The sequence below is a fragment of the Lagenorhynchus albirostris genome, chromosome 10 (genome assembly GCF_949774975.1).
Source record: "Lagenorhynchus albirostris chromosome 10, mLagAlb1.1, whole genome shotgun sequence".
In the NCBI taxonomy this organism is placed as follows: Eukaryota; Metazoa; Chordata; class Mammalia; order Artiodactyla; family Delphinidae; genus Lagenorhynchus; species Lagenorhynchus albirostris.
In genome coordinates, this window is record NC_083104.1 from 66,157,296 (window position 1) to 66,173,474 (window position 16,179).

At 45.9% G+C, this 16,179-nt stretch overlaps 1 protein-coding gene and 1 long non-coding RNA gene across 2 annotated transcripts in view; one reads left to right on the plus strand and one right to left on the minus strand.

Moving 5' to 3' along the window:
- The window catches only part of LOC132527284 (uncharacterized), a 38,811-nt gene extending 30,409 nt beyond the window's left edge, over positions 1-8,402 (minus strand). The window contains exon 1 of the long non-coding RNA XR_009542936.1: positions 8,313-8,402. This is a non-coding gene — a long non-coding RNA (uncharacterized LOC132527284). The remainder of the gene's footprint in view (positions 1-8,312) is intronic.
- Positions 8,403-10,892: 2,490 nt separating this feature from the next.
- Positions 10,893-16,179, plus strand: part of PNPLA1 (patatin like phospholipase domain containing 1) — a 43,508-nt gene continuing 38,221 nt past the window's right edge. The window contains exon 1 of the mRNA XM_060162713.1: positions 10,893-11,183. Coding sequence (XP_060018696.1) covers positions 10,979-11,183 — 205 coding nt within the window. The 5' untranslated portion in view covers positions 10,893-10,978. The remainder of the gene's footprint in view (positions 11,184-16,179) is intronic.

Consider the following 16,179-nt stretch of genomic DNA (forward strand, 5'->3'; position numbering starts at 1 on the left):
AAACCGAGGTTTAAAGACTCTAAAACTCTGGGGCTTACCTGGTGGCACAGTGGTTAAGAATCCTCCTGCCAATGCAGGAGACACAGGTTCGAGCTCTGGTCCGGGAAGATCCCACATGCCACGGAGCAACTAAGCCAGTGCGCCACAACTACTGAGCCTGCGTTCTAGAGCCCGCGAGCCACAACTACTGAAGCCGGCGCGCCTAGAGCCCGTGCTCCACAAGAGAAGCCACCACAATGAGAAGCACCCGCACCGCAACGAAGAGCAGCCCTTGCTCGCTGCAACTAAAGAAAGCCCCGCGCAGTGACAAAGACCCAATGCAGCCAAAAAAAAACCCCCAAAACAAAAAAACCTTCTAACTCTTAGCATTGCTATAAAAACCAAATGAGGTGATAACGTGAGGGTCTCTGAAAACAGATTAAGAAATTATTATTATTCACTTTTTTTTTCATTAATAATAATGCAGCTAACATCTATATTGCAATTTACAGTTTACAGTAGTTCTTCTCAAACTCTAATGTGCATATGAATCACTTGGGAGTCTTGTTAAAATGTGGGTCTTAGGTTCAGTAGGTCTGGGACATGAGATTCTGCTGGTGCTGGTTCACACACCACACTCTGAGTAACAAGGGTCTTCAGCAATTTGCAAACATGAAATTTACTAATAGTTGATTCCTGACAGACTTCAAGTCATCAGTATGGAGCGTTGTTAGTGTATCCCACATGTTATATGATCAAAGCTCAAGGTCTGAACCGATTGCTGAATTAGACACCCATGGTGGCCAAGGAAGTGTTGTCTCAGGTTTGACAAACTGTTCCTGGAAGGTGAGTATCTCAGGAAAAATCCAAGGACAATGGGTCTCTCCTTGTAACCATAGCTTAAGTTAGGGCCCAGAGCTTTGCTCTGATAATTATTTAAACTAAGTTGAGGAAGTGGTGATTTTCATGGGTTTACTGCTTGGCAGGTTCTCTATACCCCAGTGCTGGGGGATGCTTCCCTCTAAAAACATTTATTCTCTCCTGAAAACAGTTTAAAATATGTTTTTTAAAAACTATTGCAAAGATGATGTAAAATTACCAGTAAGGACCATTTTGAGAAAGGAAGATCCCCACGATCCCACCACGCAATGGTTTTATTGTTATAGTTCCTTTCTAGATGACACATCTTTCTGTACTATATTTCCTTGGTTCTAAAATACCATCAAATTTAAGCCTCAGCATTAATTTAGTAAAAGCTTTTTAGGGGGAAAAAAAAAACCACCACAAGAACCTATTAAGAATGCCCATTAAAAAAAAAAAAAAAGAATGCCCAATTGATTGAGATATATTCTGATAACGGAAACTTTAAAATGTGCGTTAGAATTGTGCCTTAGAGTTGAGGAATATAGTAGGAAAAAAGATATCAATCTATTTTACTTTGCTATATACCAGGAAGTGTTTTAAATTATTTGATTTTTTGAATCAGAAACACGCTCACCTGGTTCAACATTCAGAGGGTAGAAAAGTTGTCAGTGACTTGTTCCCAAATGTCCACCTCTCTGTCCCCTCCCTAGAGGCCCAGGTGTTTTCAGTCACTTGTTTGCTGGTCAGAGGTATTTTGTGCTTAGAGCTGCAAGTGAAGTCTTCTATTTTTTGCCCCCTTTTTTACATGAGTGGCATCATCTCATACTCTTTTTCCAGGATCTTGCTTTTTCACTTAACAAAATATCAAGATTGAGCCACATCATGCCAAGACCATTCTGATTTCTTCTGTTTTGCTAAGATTACATCACAAGCATTTCTCTATCTTTTTATACAATTGCTATAATTATCCTACTTGATGACTGTTTGGTTTTGTGGGGTGACTGGGCCACAATTTAATAACAATTCCCTGTTGTTGGGCGTTTAGGTTGTTTCCAGTGTTTGGTTATGACACGGAACACGTGATGACCATTTAGTCATTCAGCAAGTATTTATTTGACAACCATGAGTTGCCATCCTCCAGCGTACCAAAGTGCCCTCCCCCATGGGGCTGACAGTCACACAGCGGGAGTAGCCAGAGAAATGAATAAGAGCACAGAAGTGTCCCCAATCCCCCAAAGGGCCTCTGAGTATAGTCGGGGATCCCACATGGGGAAAAGAGAGATCAAGGTGGCGACAGATCCGCCTACAAGCACTGGCCGGTGTGAATGAATGAGTTGGTTACAGCTTATTCATCAGGCTTGTGAGCTTGGTTAGCATGCATCCACCTCAGATACAGATCCAACCCCCAGTGCCGACAATGTCACTGCCCAGGATGCCAGTTACGTGAATTTACAGAGGTGTTAAATAAAGAATTACAATGGTTAATACTTTGTAAGCACTTACCATATACTAGGACCACCCTTTAGGAGGTATTATTTTCCCATACATAAGAAAACTAAGGCACTGAGATGTTAAGTAACTTGGAATCAACATAGCTATGATTTAAACCCAGACCACCCAGGTCCACGACCACCTACACTGTACTGTCCTGAGGAAGGTTATTGGACTCAACCCTGGGGTACAATTTGTCTTTGTTCTGTGAATGCCGGCCCAATCCCTCTCCCTTCTTAAATCTCAACAAGGATAAACTCGGGGTGCCTTTAATTCCCATTTATCGGATGAGCATTTTCCTAGGTTGAGCCTGGCTTTTCTTCCTCTCCAGAGAATTGCCTACCAGTACCTTTGAGGTGGGAGCTCTCCTCCTCCACGGGGGAGGGGATGCAGAGCCTCTTCCTGCCCTGCAGCCAGACAGTGCAAGGGGACTCAGAGCCTACGGTGGCCCAGACCGCAAGACTCAGACAGCAGGGACCTAGGCGAATCCAATTGGCTCAGGCCTGCCCCAACCTTCCATCCCTCTTCCCTCTCATTCCCTGCTTCTCCCAACCACTTCCCCTTGGTTCCCAGACAACTGCCCGCTCCCCCAGACAAAGGCAAGCCTGGATCTCATCAACCAGCACGTTGCTGCAAGCACTGCCCCTTATGCCTTCAGACCCAGCTGCAGAACACATGTAATCAAACTGTCCCAATGATGCCCAGTCTCCTGCCCCATTTCTAATAATTCAATTTCTTCTCCTCTTCACCTCAGAATATTTCAAATGCCAAAACAGATAGCAACTTACAGCAATGGGGACCACCTACAGCAATTCTTCTTTGTTTACTGTAATGGAAGTAACAAGGAAAACAGGAAACATTGGCAATGAAAAATGGGTTTCCCTCGCACCCTCAAACCCTGGTCCTCCTCAGAAGTAGCCACCGTGAGTAGTTTTGTTTCTGAAATTTTACGTGCATACACATAGGGAATTTTTTTTTCATTTTTGACATAAATGGTAGCATATTTATTCTTTGGATCCTTGGGGTTTTTTTTTTTAATTTTTATTTTTCCCATTTACCAATATATCTTGGAGAACTTTCCATATGAACACATCCAGATCTCCCTTATTCTTTTCTATGGCTGCAGAGAATTACATTATGTGGTAAATGAATACATACCAGAATTAATTTAACTAACTTTCCACTGAGAGATACTTAGGTTACTTCTAGATTTTTGCTATTACAACTGGTGCTGTATTTAACAACCCTGTGCATATATTGGGGTTCTGGGGGGACTCCTGTGGGTATTTCTGCAGGATAAATTCCTACAAGCATTTATTTTAAAACAGATGGTGCCAAACAGCCCACCAGACTGCAGTTTTTCACTAGAGACTGAACAAATAGCTTAGGCTTGATGGTTAAATCATTTAAAATAACCAAGACTCTATTTTATATGAGAGGGCATCTTTATGACTTAAACACACAAGCATATAAACCATAAAGGAAAAGAATGATACATTTTACTACATTAAAATTTTAAACTGCTGTACCATAGAGACATCATAGAAAAGTTAAAAGACAAGCCACAAACTGGGAGAGGATATTTGCAATGCATTCAATGGAGCTATTATTAGTATCAATGTCTACACATTAATAACAGAAGGCAAATGCTGTCCTCACCCCAATGGGGAAAGGCTAAGAATAAGCAATTCAGAGAAGAGGAAGGACAATGAACATATGAAATGATGCCTAGCCTCGTAAATAATCAGGAAAACATCAGTGAAACAACAATAAGATGGTGTCCACACCCTTCCAATTGGCAACATTTAAAAATCTGGTAATACCAAGAGAAGGGAAGCAATTATATCTCTTATTGTCTGGGAGCGTAAAATGGCACAACCACTTCAGAGAGCAATTTGGCAACAACTGGTCAAATTGAAGAAGTGCCCTATTTTCCTATTGTGTGTATTCTTGATGGTCTGGCATTTGGCCTCCCTGACTGGGGAGAGACCACCCTTCCCAGGGTTAACCAATTCTCAGTGATAGCAAAGGGCTCAAAGCACACCTTTCATAGCAAAGAAACCAACCCAGAGCCCTTACTCTGAACCACCTCCTTTATCTGGCTGTTATACTCCAGGAAGCAATATTCCTCTGCCCTAATCACCCAGGGCTAGGTTCCAGACAACTTGAGACCACCTCTATAGTCCAGAGCCTGCTGACACTATTTAAAGCAGCCAGTCCTAAGCTGTTTCTCTGCCCTGCCTTGCCTTTCTTGCAGAAAACACAAACAAGTTTCTGGGCCATGCTTTCCCCTCATCCCGTCTGCCTCCTGACCAAACCTGGTGCTTCCCCATATAGCCCTGCATGGCATGGCAAGGCCTCGTGAATCAGGGTGTAAATAATAAAAATTTTCTTTCATTGGCATTAGCTTCTCCATGTCACCACTCAGTTACCTCCATAAATTAAAATCCCATGGCTACAACTGGTATATACACATTGTGACCTTGAGAAATTCCCATATGATTTAAAGGGAGATGTATAAAAGGGTTCTCACTGTAGCATTGTTGGTTATAGTAAAACAATGGAAACAACCTGAATGTCCATCAGTAAGAGAATAATGAATATGTTGCCCATGGTCTCATAATAGGTTACCAAAGCAGTAACATGGAAAAGACCAGAGCCATGTATCCCAACGCTGAATGAAAACAGCAAATTGCAGAATAAGTCAATGTGTTTGCTTATGTGAAATTTAAAATATTTATAAAACAATACTCTATATTGTTTATAAAACATATTCATGTAATAAAAATATAAAAACATGGAAGGGAAAGACTCTCTCCAATCTGGGACATGGTTTTCCCATGGGAGGGAGAGTGGGGGTAAAATTAGGAAAGAGTTTGAAGGAGGTTTCACCTCTACCTATGATGTTTCATTTCTTTAAAACCAAGCAAGTATTTGTCCAAGATGTGATGAAATGTTAAGGTTAGTTCAATCTGTCAGGTAGGTACATGGTTGTTTGCTATTCTATTTTCAGTACTTTACTGTATGATTAAGCTGTTTCATAATAAGAATAAGATGTGATTTAGGCTGCATGAATGATCTCAAGGTCATGTAAAAGGACAACATGACAGGGTGCTAGCAAGCTCTGTCCCCCTCTCAAGAGTGTCAAATTTTCTCCTCTCGCCTTGTTTTTTTTTTTTTAATTACTGACTTTTTAGAAAAGGTGTAAACACTTGCACCCCACAGAGGATATACATATATGTTGATCAAGTATTCAAAAATTAAGTCACAGACCTCAAAAGTCAAGTGCTATATTAGAGAGCTGTTCAATTAATGAGCAGAACCTCACTTGTTTTTCAGGAGGAATAAGGAAGAGAAAAATATTCTATTCTAACAGAAGTAATAGTTGGTAAACAATTTCTAAAAGGTATAATAAAATTCTTCTGAAATTTTCAGAATTTTTATGAATCAGATTTCAGCTATAATAAACTATATCTTAAAGTATTTCTTTTATTTTTCCTAAAAACAAAGAACTAGTTTTTATTTGTTCGTCTCAAGATGATAATTCTACATTTTACTAGAAATACTGAATAGTCCTTGCATTAGTGCTGAGGTTTTCAGCAGCAAATATCAAATGCACAGTGGCTTCAGCAATAAAGGCATTCAATTATCTGATATAACAGGAAGGGTACAAATGGTTTGGGGGTTGGTACAGTCACTCAACAATCTCCTCAAGGACCCAGACTCTTTCTTTCTCTCTCTTCTGCTATCCTCAGTGAAGTAGCCAGCCTCCAAATTGTCCCTTAAGAATCCCCACTTTCTGGTCACATAGACCAACCCTAGCAAAATGTAGGAGGGGTGTGAATATGGCAGAAGGGATGGTTATCACTTCTCACAGTGTTATAAAAAGACTATGGCTTCCATTGGGGGTTCACACTCTCTATCTCTCTTATTCTCTCTCACTCCCTTGCACATCTCACTCTGGGAAAAGCAAGCTGTCATCTTGTGAGCAGCCCAGTGGAGAGGACCATGTGGTGAGGCACTGAAGCTTTCTATCAATAGCCAGCTAAGAACTGATGCCTACCAGCAACCATGAGAGTGTGTTTGGAAGTGGACTGTTCCACCCCAATGACCCTCGAGATGATTGCAACCCTAGCTGTCAGCTTGACTACAACCTAATGAGAGACCCCGAGCCTGGAATTAATCCATTTCTGGGTTCCTAATGCTTGGAAACTGTGTAAGATCATAAACATTTGTTATTTGAAGGAACTGAATTTTGAGGTAATTTGTGACACGGCCATAGATAACTAATACACTCAGTGTGGCTGCCTGTTTCCCCTGATGGGTACAAGATGGCTGCCGTAGCACCATCCTCCATGTTCTCACAGGATAGCATCTCAGGCAGGAAGAAAGGGGGATGGGGTGAAAGGGGCTCTCCTTAGGTACCTTTCTCCTTTTATCAAGGAGGAAAACCTTTGTTGGGAGCCACCCAGCAGATTCACCCTTACTTCTCATTGGCCAAAACTGGGTCTTATGATGGACTCTAGCTGCAAGGGAGACTTGGAAATCGAGTATCTAACCTTTCAGCTGCTCTGTAGGGAAGTGGGCAGGGAACGGTGGGCCGGGAATGGCTGCTGTGTAGTAACAAGTTACCAGCCCTTCTCCCAGTTTCACTTTGTTTTTGTTTCCGATTCTTTTTTTTTGGCCACGTGGCACAGCATGCAGGATCGTGGTTCCCCGACCAGGGATCGAACCTGCAACCCCTGCTTTGGGAGTGCAGAGTCTTAACCACTGGACCGCCAGGAAAGTCCTGTCTTTGTTTTCACCTGGCATCATTTAATTTGCTCCTTCATACTCTGTATTCACAGTAACCGGAAGTTAGGCCTCCCTTAGATTCAGGTTAAACACTATTGGCAAGATTACTCATGGGCGGTGCTGTGATCTTCATACTCTCTCACATCGAGAAACAACCACGTTCTTCACTCAATAAACATTTTACAAGATTTAAGTAAAGCGGGGTGCACCATCAATGAAAAGCTAACCCAGAATCTCAATGCCGTCTTTTTCCCTGTGAGATGTGTCCTGAGTGGTCTCACTTATGTTATATTTAGGGAAACTCTAGGTTCTTCTATAAGTTCCTTTTGGGTTGTCTTGTTGGAATTGTGTGTGATAAGCAGTCTCAGTTTCTTGCATGTGATTTCCTCAGAGGCTGATGAGTCAGATGAGTAGCATTAACTTAGTGTAAAACACCTGAAAGGATTATGAGCCGACTTTAAAAATCAAATGCAAAAATGTCAGAATGTGATCCTTTCTTTCTTTCTTTTTTTGCGGTACGCGGGCCTCTCACTGTTGCGGCCCCTCCCATCGCGGAGCACAGGCCCCGGACGCGCAGGCGCAGCGGCCATGGCCCAGGGGACCAGCCGCTCCGCGGCACGTGGGATCTTCCCGGACCGGGGCACGAACCCGCGTCCCCTGCATCGGCAGGCGCACTCCCAACCCCTGCACCACCAGGAAAGCCCCGTGATCCTTTCTTGATGGCATCCACTTGGAGTTCTTAGGGCTTTGAGCATAATGTCAGGAACAATAGGAAATGAGACGAACCTTCTCAATCACTTAACACCAAGGAACTGAATGGGCGAGTCCTGCGGCCCGCCCCCAGCCCTCCTCAGAGGTGTAGAATACTCCACCAGGGTCAGCGCGTGGGAACATGTTAACAGTTCCAGTGGGGCCTTCCTAAGTGCAATCGCGAATTTCTAGTTTGCTTGTGGCCTAAACCAACAGCCAGGCCTGAAGAGCAAGGTGTCAGGGACCGAGTCAGGACACAGTGCTGTCTTTGAAAGGGTGGTGGGTCCCCAGCCTCCTCGAGGCCCTGCAGTCCATGTAGAACAAGTGGCCTCGCCTCCTATTTCACTGGGAATAGCAAGATGACCGGGAAGGAGCATACCTGTCCAAGGTTGTCTTCCTTCAACATGACCCTGTGCCCACCTCCAACTACTCACCCTTCTCTGCTACTCAATGGCAGGGGTCTCTGTCCCTGTCTCTGGAGCCTTCCCTGCCTCTCCTCCAAAACTCCAGTGTCCTGCTGTCATCTCAGACATGTCCTAAAGTAAACTCATACTCTATCCAGTTTCCCCAGCTCTGTCCCAGTTTTCCCAAAACTGCCAAAGGCAGCCCCACCCCTCCCAGCACCCAGGCTAAAAATGAGGCATCAGCCATGACTCATCCTGCCCATCCAACCCGTCCCCAGGTCTTGAGAGTCTCTGAAGCAATGGCTTCATTAACTTATCTTTTGTCAGCCGCCACCCCGGCTTGGCCACCAACATCCATAGGAGGATAGAGCACTATCCTCCTTCCTCATCCTCCAGCCTGTCTCATTGCCCTTCCAAGACTCTCCTGCCTGAGAACTCTCCTAGCTCCCCCTGCATGTTGCAAATGCAAATGCATCTGCTGACCCCATCTTTCTACTCCACCTTTTCTCCCAGGTCCATCTGTTCCAGAAGCCTTGGCCCTTTCTGACCTTTGATAATGAGACACACCACGTGCCAGGCATTTTACAGCTATATTTTAAATTTTACAGTTCCTGTACAGCATAGGCATTATTGTCCCTTTTATAGATGAGGGAAACTGAGGCCTGGAGCAGTTACCACATGTCACACTGCCTATAAATAGCAGAGATGGGCTTCAACCTACGTCTGTCTGTTCCAAGGCCCTTCATCCTGTGTAACTGGCTGCCATCACACCCCTTCCCTCTCTGTAAGGACCTCATGCTGCTCTTGCCACAATACCCTCCCTCCTCCTTCCACCTTCTTCAAACACCCCAACCCAGAGCTCTACCACATAGCTTCTCTGATGGTTCCAGCCCACACCACTCACACTCATCTCTTAACTTTTCTGGCAGGAATCTCAGCCCTGCACAGTTTGGTACTTAATTATAGACTGCCTTGTATGGGTCTCTGGCTATTTCTCATTTGTCTATCTTGTTCCCAATAAGTGTAGGCGTCTGAGTTCGGGGATGGGTCTTCCACTCCCTCCCATCTCCCAGGACCCCCAGCTCAGAGCTGGACAGGCCAACCGGATTTCCCAGGAAGGAGGCAGGGTCTCAATGTTGCAAAAGCTGATTGGACTCCACCCAGCCCCACCCCACCCTTCACCCCAGCCAGTCGGTTGCCTCAGATCTTTGTGAACATACATGAGCCTGCCCCGTGTGCGCATGCGCACACGTACACGCAAGCACAGAGACACGGGCGGGCGCGCGTTTTCTCTGTTGCAGACACATTTAGTTAGGAGTTCCCTTCTCAAACAGAGGTAATATACTTGGAAGTACCTACCTGAGATAGAAAACCCCCTCCTGACCGATCACTGGGTGCTGCCCCCAATGTGAAATTCCAATACGGATCAGTAAGGCGGACAGAGTTGGTGGGAGCTCCCCAGGGCGGGTTCAGCATGACTATCACATCCTAACAGAGTCTGGAGCTGGACTGGGGATTGGGCAGGGGACTTTGTGTGTCGATTTCAATTCTGATCCTGCCTCTAGGTGGCCTGGGCGGGTGTTGAAGGGAGAGACGTGATCTTGCCACTTTGCCGCTTTGCGACCTCCTCAGGCAGTGAAATCTGCCGATTGTAAGGAAGGCCCTCCTTGCCAGGGCCACGTTGCACAGCTCCAGAGGAGCATGACCAGTGCTCCCTGGAGCTAACCCTGGTCCCCCCGCCACCTCCCTTTGGGCTCCAAATCATCTCTCTTCCCTGACCCAGATGCCCCCATACCTGGCGTCCCAAGCTGTTCATCCTTGGGGTTAAATACTGGCATCTCAGACTTCTCATTTCAAAGTGAGAACAGTGCACAGTATGAAGCCCAAGCAGAATGATCGAGATTCCAGATTGATTTCTTCTGGGACATTTAGGATACAGCATAAAGATTCAGGACTTGGAGAGAGGGCACTGACTAAGAGTTAGTGTGTCAGTAAAGGGCCAAGGAGAAAAGAAGGTGGGAGCTGGAGAGGCGGTGGTGGGTGGTGCCCCTAAGCCAAAACTCTTTTCTTTACAACTTTGCTGGTGGCCAGTCCTAACATGTGAATAAAAAAGTGAATAAGCAAAGGGGCACTTATGTAAGAAGAACAAATAAAAATAATTGTGTAACACATCACACAAAGCCTGGAGAAGGATCCCAGGGAAGGGCATCGCTGTGGAGGCATGGGTGCTGTGAGCCGTGTTTCCCTCTGAAACCAGAGCCAACTTGGCATCCCTGCCCCTGCGGGAAGGGGATACCGTCCTCCTGGTGGGAGGTCAGTTCCTTTACTGCAGTGTGCTGGGGAGGAAGGCGCCATCCCATAACCATCGTTGGAGGTTTTGCAACCAGATGAGCAAACCCTTCAGGGCTGAAGGCTGAGCAGCGCACATGCAGGGCCAGGGCGCTGCTCACCCATCAGCGCTTCCTGCACCTCGTCCTGGGCCTGGGCCCTTTACCAGGCTTTGGGGATGACTACTGACGGAGCTCAACAGGCCCAGGCAGCTGCTGCCTGAGCCACCCATGGGTGTCCCAACCGCCTGGGGAGAGACGGCCACATTCCAGGCTCCGGGCTGGCAGGGAGGCTTGGCAGCGAGTTCCGACAGGAGGGCGGCCCGCGCTTGGGCAGGCCAGCACCCCGGGAGGCCCCAGGCTGGGGAGATGGAAGAACAGGTGTTCAAGGGGGACCCAGATACCCCTCATTCCATCTCCTTCTCAGGCAGTGGATTCCTCTCCTTCTACCAGGCCGGGGTGGTGGACGCCTTTCGGGACCTGGCTCCCCGGCTGCTGGAAACGGCCCATCGCTTTGCTGGGACGTCGGCAGGTGCGGTGATTGCAGCCTTGGCCGTCTGTGGGATTGAAATGGGTAAGGTCTTTGTTCTAGGTTCCCTGGGGAGCCTCTGGAGGGATTCCACAAAGCAGAGCCTGAGGATGGCTTGGGGGTGCTTTGGGGAGCAAAGTCAGGCCTTCTGAGTGGCAGGAAAGGTGGGTCAAGTGGGACAGCATTTGAGGTTGGGGTCTGCTGGGTCCCAGTCTCTGACCCACTGGATAAGCTTGGAACCGTTTCTCCCTCTCCCTCAACACCCTTACCTGCCATGCCCTTTCCCCCAAGGTCTGGGAGAGGGAAAAGCGGTATCTCTCTCAAACATCCTGGGCTGGGAAGTTATTCCATGACACAGTCATACATTAGGGTGAAGAGCTGCTCCTGCATGGCCTCGTTTAAAATGCAAATATCCTTGCAAAGGACAAACTGGCATGTTCATCATCTTGGTGGGGATGGATTCGTCAGACCAGCTTCCAGGTGGCTAGAGGTGCAAGCCCTGGGACTGGAGGGATGGCCAGAGGGGCCAGCGGAGGAGGGAAACTGGGAAGGAATATGGGAGATCTCACTTTGCCTCCTGCCCCACTAGTCCAGGGGGCCCAGAGGGAAGGATGGGACCACACACCCAGAGGCAGAAGCACCATCCCGTGTAAGGGGAGTGGGCACATTCCAAGCAGCCCCACACAGCAGGCCCAGACCTGGTCCCAGGGCAGCCCTGGGCTGCCTTGGCTTGGGGAGGGGGTGAGCATTTATTCATTGGCTGCACTACCATTCTGTGCCAGCCTCTGTTCCAGGCACTGGGGACAAAGTCCCTGCCCTCATGGAACAGAAATTCTAGAGAGAGGAGACACATAATAAGCATCCAAAAAGTAGTCTCATGATGTCATATCAGGAAGTGATAAGATCTATGAATAAAATTACAGCAGAAAAGGGTCAGAGAATAAAGTGAGGACTATTTTAGAAAGGGGGTCAGGGAGGCCATTTGGGAGGAGGTGACATTCAAGCAGAGACCTGAGTGAAACAAGAGAACAAGCCATTAGAAGATCAGTAAGGAAAGACTGTTCTAGGTGGAGGACCAGCTGGAGAGCCTGTGGGGTTGAGGAGTGGTAGATGACGAGGAGGGAGGTGGTGGATAAGGCTGGAGGGGCAGGCAGGGGCTAGGTCATGTGGGGCCTCGTAGCCGGAGTATGAGCTCTGATTTCACTCTGCGAGAGTGGGGAGCACAGGCTGCTGGGAGGGAGGCAAAGCTAAGAGCACGTGATCCACAGGGATTGGATCTCAGTGCTGGCCCTTCATGATGTGGACCTGGCGCAAATTACTGGATGCCTCAGCTTCTGCATCTCTCCAGCTGAGATTCTACTAGTATCTCATTCCCGGGGTTGTTAAAGGGTTAATGGAGCAAGTGAGTGAACTGCTTATCACAGTGCCTGGCACATGGCAAGCACTTGGTACATGTCAACTGCCTGGTTTGGGTTTTTAAGGAACCCCGGCCCGCCGGGAGTAGTGAGATGGAGGAGACAAGGGAGGAACAAGGAGAGCAGTAGGGGAAGGTTGTAGGTTGAGACGAGGGATGGGCAGGGCAGGTGCCTGGGCAGTGAGGGTGGTGAGAGGCGGTTGGATTTAGGATACACTTTGAAGGTAGAGCCAGTGAGACTTGCTGAAGGGCCAGCTGCAGTGTGTGAAGAAGGGTGCGAGCAGGGCCCCTTCCTGCCTGGGGATCTGCACTGGGTGGGAAGTCTTTGTCTCTGTTTTAAAGAATAATTGTAATGCCCATTCCCTGAGTACCTCTTTTGTGCAAGATATTTTTTTTTCTAATAATTCACAAGTAACAAATTCTTTCTTACTGTACAGAATTCTCAAACAATGCAGAAGTATCTAGAGTTTTTAAAAAAAGCCTCTACTCACCTCCTCCTTGTCCCCAATCCCACTTTCCCTCTTGTAGCAGTGGAAGGGCTCTGCTTGGATCCTTCTAGATCTTTTTTTTTTTTTTTTTTTTTTTTTTGCCAAGACATCTGTGAATGCAGCAGTTAATGTTTCAGTCACACCATGGACCCCACTCCCTGGTCCTGGAGTCACAGAACCCTACCCTTGGAGACACCTGCCTCTGGGAGTCTCTCTCTTTCCGGATACCTGTGTTGCTCACCTGCTCCATCGCTGCCACCCTCCTCATGTCTTTAGTTCAACTTCTTAAAATACACCATCGTCTTAATCCTCAGGCATTCGAGGACTTTCAGAATTAATTCAAGTCAATCGATTCAATAAATACTGCCCAAAACTGACTTGGCCAGGCTGTGACCGATGTGGACAGCAGGAGAGAGGAGCTCAGACCCATGAGAAGGACACCTGATGGCCATGTAACCAAGGGCTGGTCCATGTGCTGGGCCACATGCGTGCAATTGGGAGGGAAGGGTGACATATGTGTGGGACTTGCTCTTTTCACTCAGCAGCATGTTTATAGATTGATCCACGTCACTCCAGTGTACTTCATTCCTTTTAACTGCCATGCAATTTACTACTAACCAGCACTTTCTCTGTATCAGGCACTGTTCTAACTCTTTGGTGTATTAATTCATTCAGTCCTCACAACAACCCTCTGAGGTGAAAACTATTATTATCTCCATTTACAGAGGAGGAAACTGAGTCACAGAAAGCTTAAATAACTTGCCTAAGGTGATATAAACAGTACTTGGTAAAGCTGGTGTTTGAACCTAGCCTGGCCTTTAAGCCACTCTGCTTCTTGACAAAGCAGTGTCAGGGGGCATGGACGCTAGTTGTATGGATACCAGGGTCAGGGAAGCTTCTCTGAGCAGGTGGAATTTGCACACAGACCTGAAGGAGGGGAGGAAGTGAGCCACAAGAATATCTGGGGAGAGCATTCAATGAAGAGGGACACGTGACTTGTATAACATCCTGTCATCAGTTAGAAGCAGAACAAGAACCAGGACTTGGTCTCCTGACTTCCTTCAATCCTCTTTACCTCTTTTACCTCTTTCAGTGTTTATTTCATCAAGACTGTATCACGGTTCATTTAGTCATTCTGTTGATGGACACGGCCAAGTTTTTGTTGTTATAAACAACACTGCAGAGGGTATCCTTGTTTGTGTCTCCCAGGCCCACATGGAATGTTTCCCTAGGGTACACGTCACATGAAATTAACCAGACTTGGCTAAATTATTCTCCAAAGTGGTTGTACCAATTTAACCACTAGCAGCATATATGAGTTCTAATTTCCCCACAATGTCATCAACCTTGGTACTATCAGACTGCAGAGTTTTTTTGTTTTTGTTTTTTTTGGCCGTGCTGCGCAGCTTACAGGATCTCAGTACCCCAGCAAGGGATTAAGCCCAGGCCATGGCAGTGAAAGCCCAGAATCCTAACCACTAGGCCACTGGGGAACTCCCAAGACCACAGAGTTTTAAGTCAATCTGATCAATGTGAAATTATATCTCATTTTATTTTGTTATTTAATCTGTACCTCCTGATAATTAGTGATATTAAGCATCTCTATGTATTTACCGACCACTTGTGTTTCCTCTTCTGTAACTTACCTGCTCATGACCTTTTCCTGTTTTTTCTACCATTATCCTTTTCTCTTCAACTTGTAGATGTTCTTTATATAGTCTGTACATGAGTCATTTGTCAGTTATGGACATTGCAGCTATCTTATCCCATTCCATGACTTGCCTTTTTTTTTGACCATGTCTGTTGTTATTCATAAAATTTCAATTTTGATGCAGTCAGGTGTATCAATAAATCTTTTCCACTTACAATTTGTGTTTTTTAAAATCTTTCTTTGTTACAATGACTTCTTCTATATTTTCTTTCAAAAGTTTTAAAGTTTTGCCTTTTCATATTTAAGTTCATCCATCTGAAATTTATTTTGTGGCTAGTTTGAGGTAGAAATAGAAGTTTTTAATTGTGATAACGAATTACCCCACACTATTTATAGGCAGCCCTTTCCACACTTGTTTGAAATGTTGCCTCTGGCTTATTCAAGTTCCTAGAATCCCAAGAGTCTGTCTCCGGAGCCTCTCTTCTCTTCCTTTGGTGAATTTGTCTATTTCTGCACCAAATCACACTGTTTTGATCACTATAGGCTTATAATAAGGGGTACATCATATATGGCAGTCATCTCCTCCTTTTTCAGTTTCTTCTTCAAATATTGACTATCATTCTTAACCCTCTTTTTCCCCCATGTGAAAAGCTCTATTAGAATTTTGATTAAATTATATCTTCCCATTTATAATATAGTCTATCTATCTCTCTATTTCTTCTGGCCTTTTTTTTTTTTTTTTTTTTTTTTGCCCTTCAATAAAGATCTTGTGTGTCTTTTCTTAGATTTATTAGTTTTTGTTGCTATGGGGAATGGGATTTCTTTTTTCTTTTTTTTTTTTTTGGCTGCGTTGGGTCTTCGTTGCTGCACGCGCGCTTTCTCTAGTAGTGGCGAGCGGGAGCTTCTCTTCATTGCAGTGGCTCCTCTCGTGGAGCATGGGCTCTAGGCGTGCAGGCTTCAGTAGTTGTGGCACGTGGGCTCAGTAGTTGTGGCACACGACCTTAGTTGCTCCACGGCATGTGGGATCTTCCCAGACCAGGGATCGAACCCTTGTCCCCTGCATGGCGCCACCAGGGAAGTCCCGGGATGTCTTTTTCTATGGCATTTTCTAATGTAATTGACTATTGCTGACATAAAGGGATGTGGATGGTTTTTGCTAAATGATATTGTTTTGAGCAACCTCATGAACATTCTTAATAGTTCTAAAAGTTTCTTGGTAGATTATCTCATACTTTATGTGTAAACAATCATACTATCTGCATATAACTAGAGGTTTGTCTCTTTAAAAAAAAATTCTTGAGCTTCCCTGGTGGTGCCGTGGTTAAGAATCCGCCTGCTAATGCCGGGTACATGGGTTCGAGCCCTGGTCCGGGAAGATCCCACATGCTGCGGAGCAAATAAGCCCGTGCGCCACAACTACTGAGCCCTCGTGCCACAGCTACTGAAGCCTGCATGCTTAAAGCCCACGCTCCACAACAAAAGAAGCCA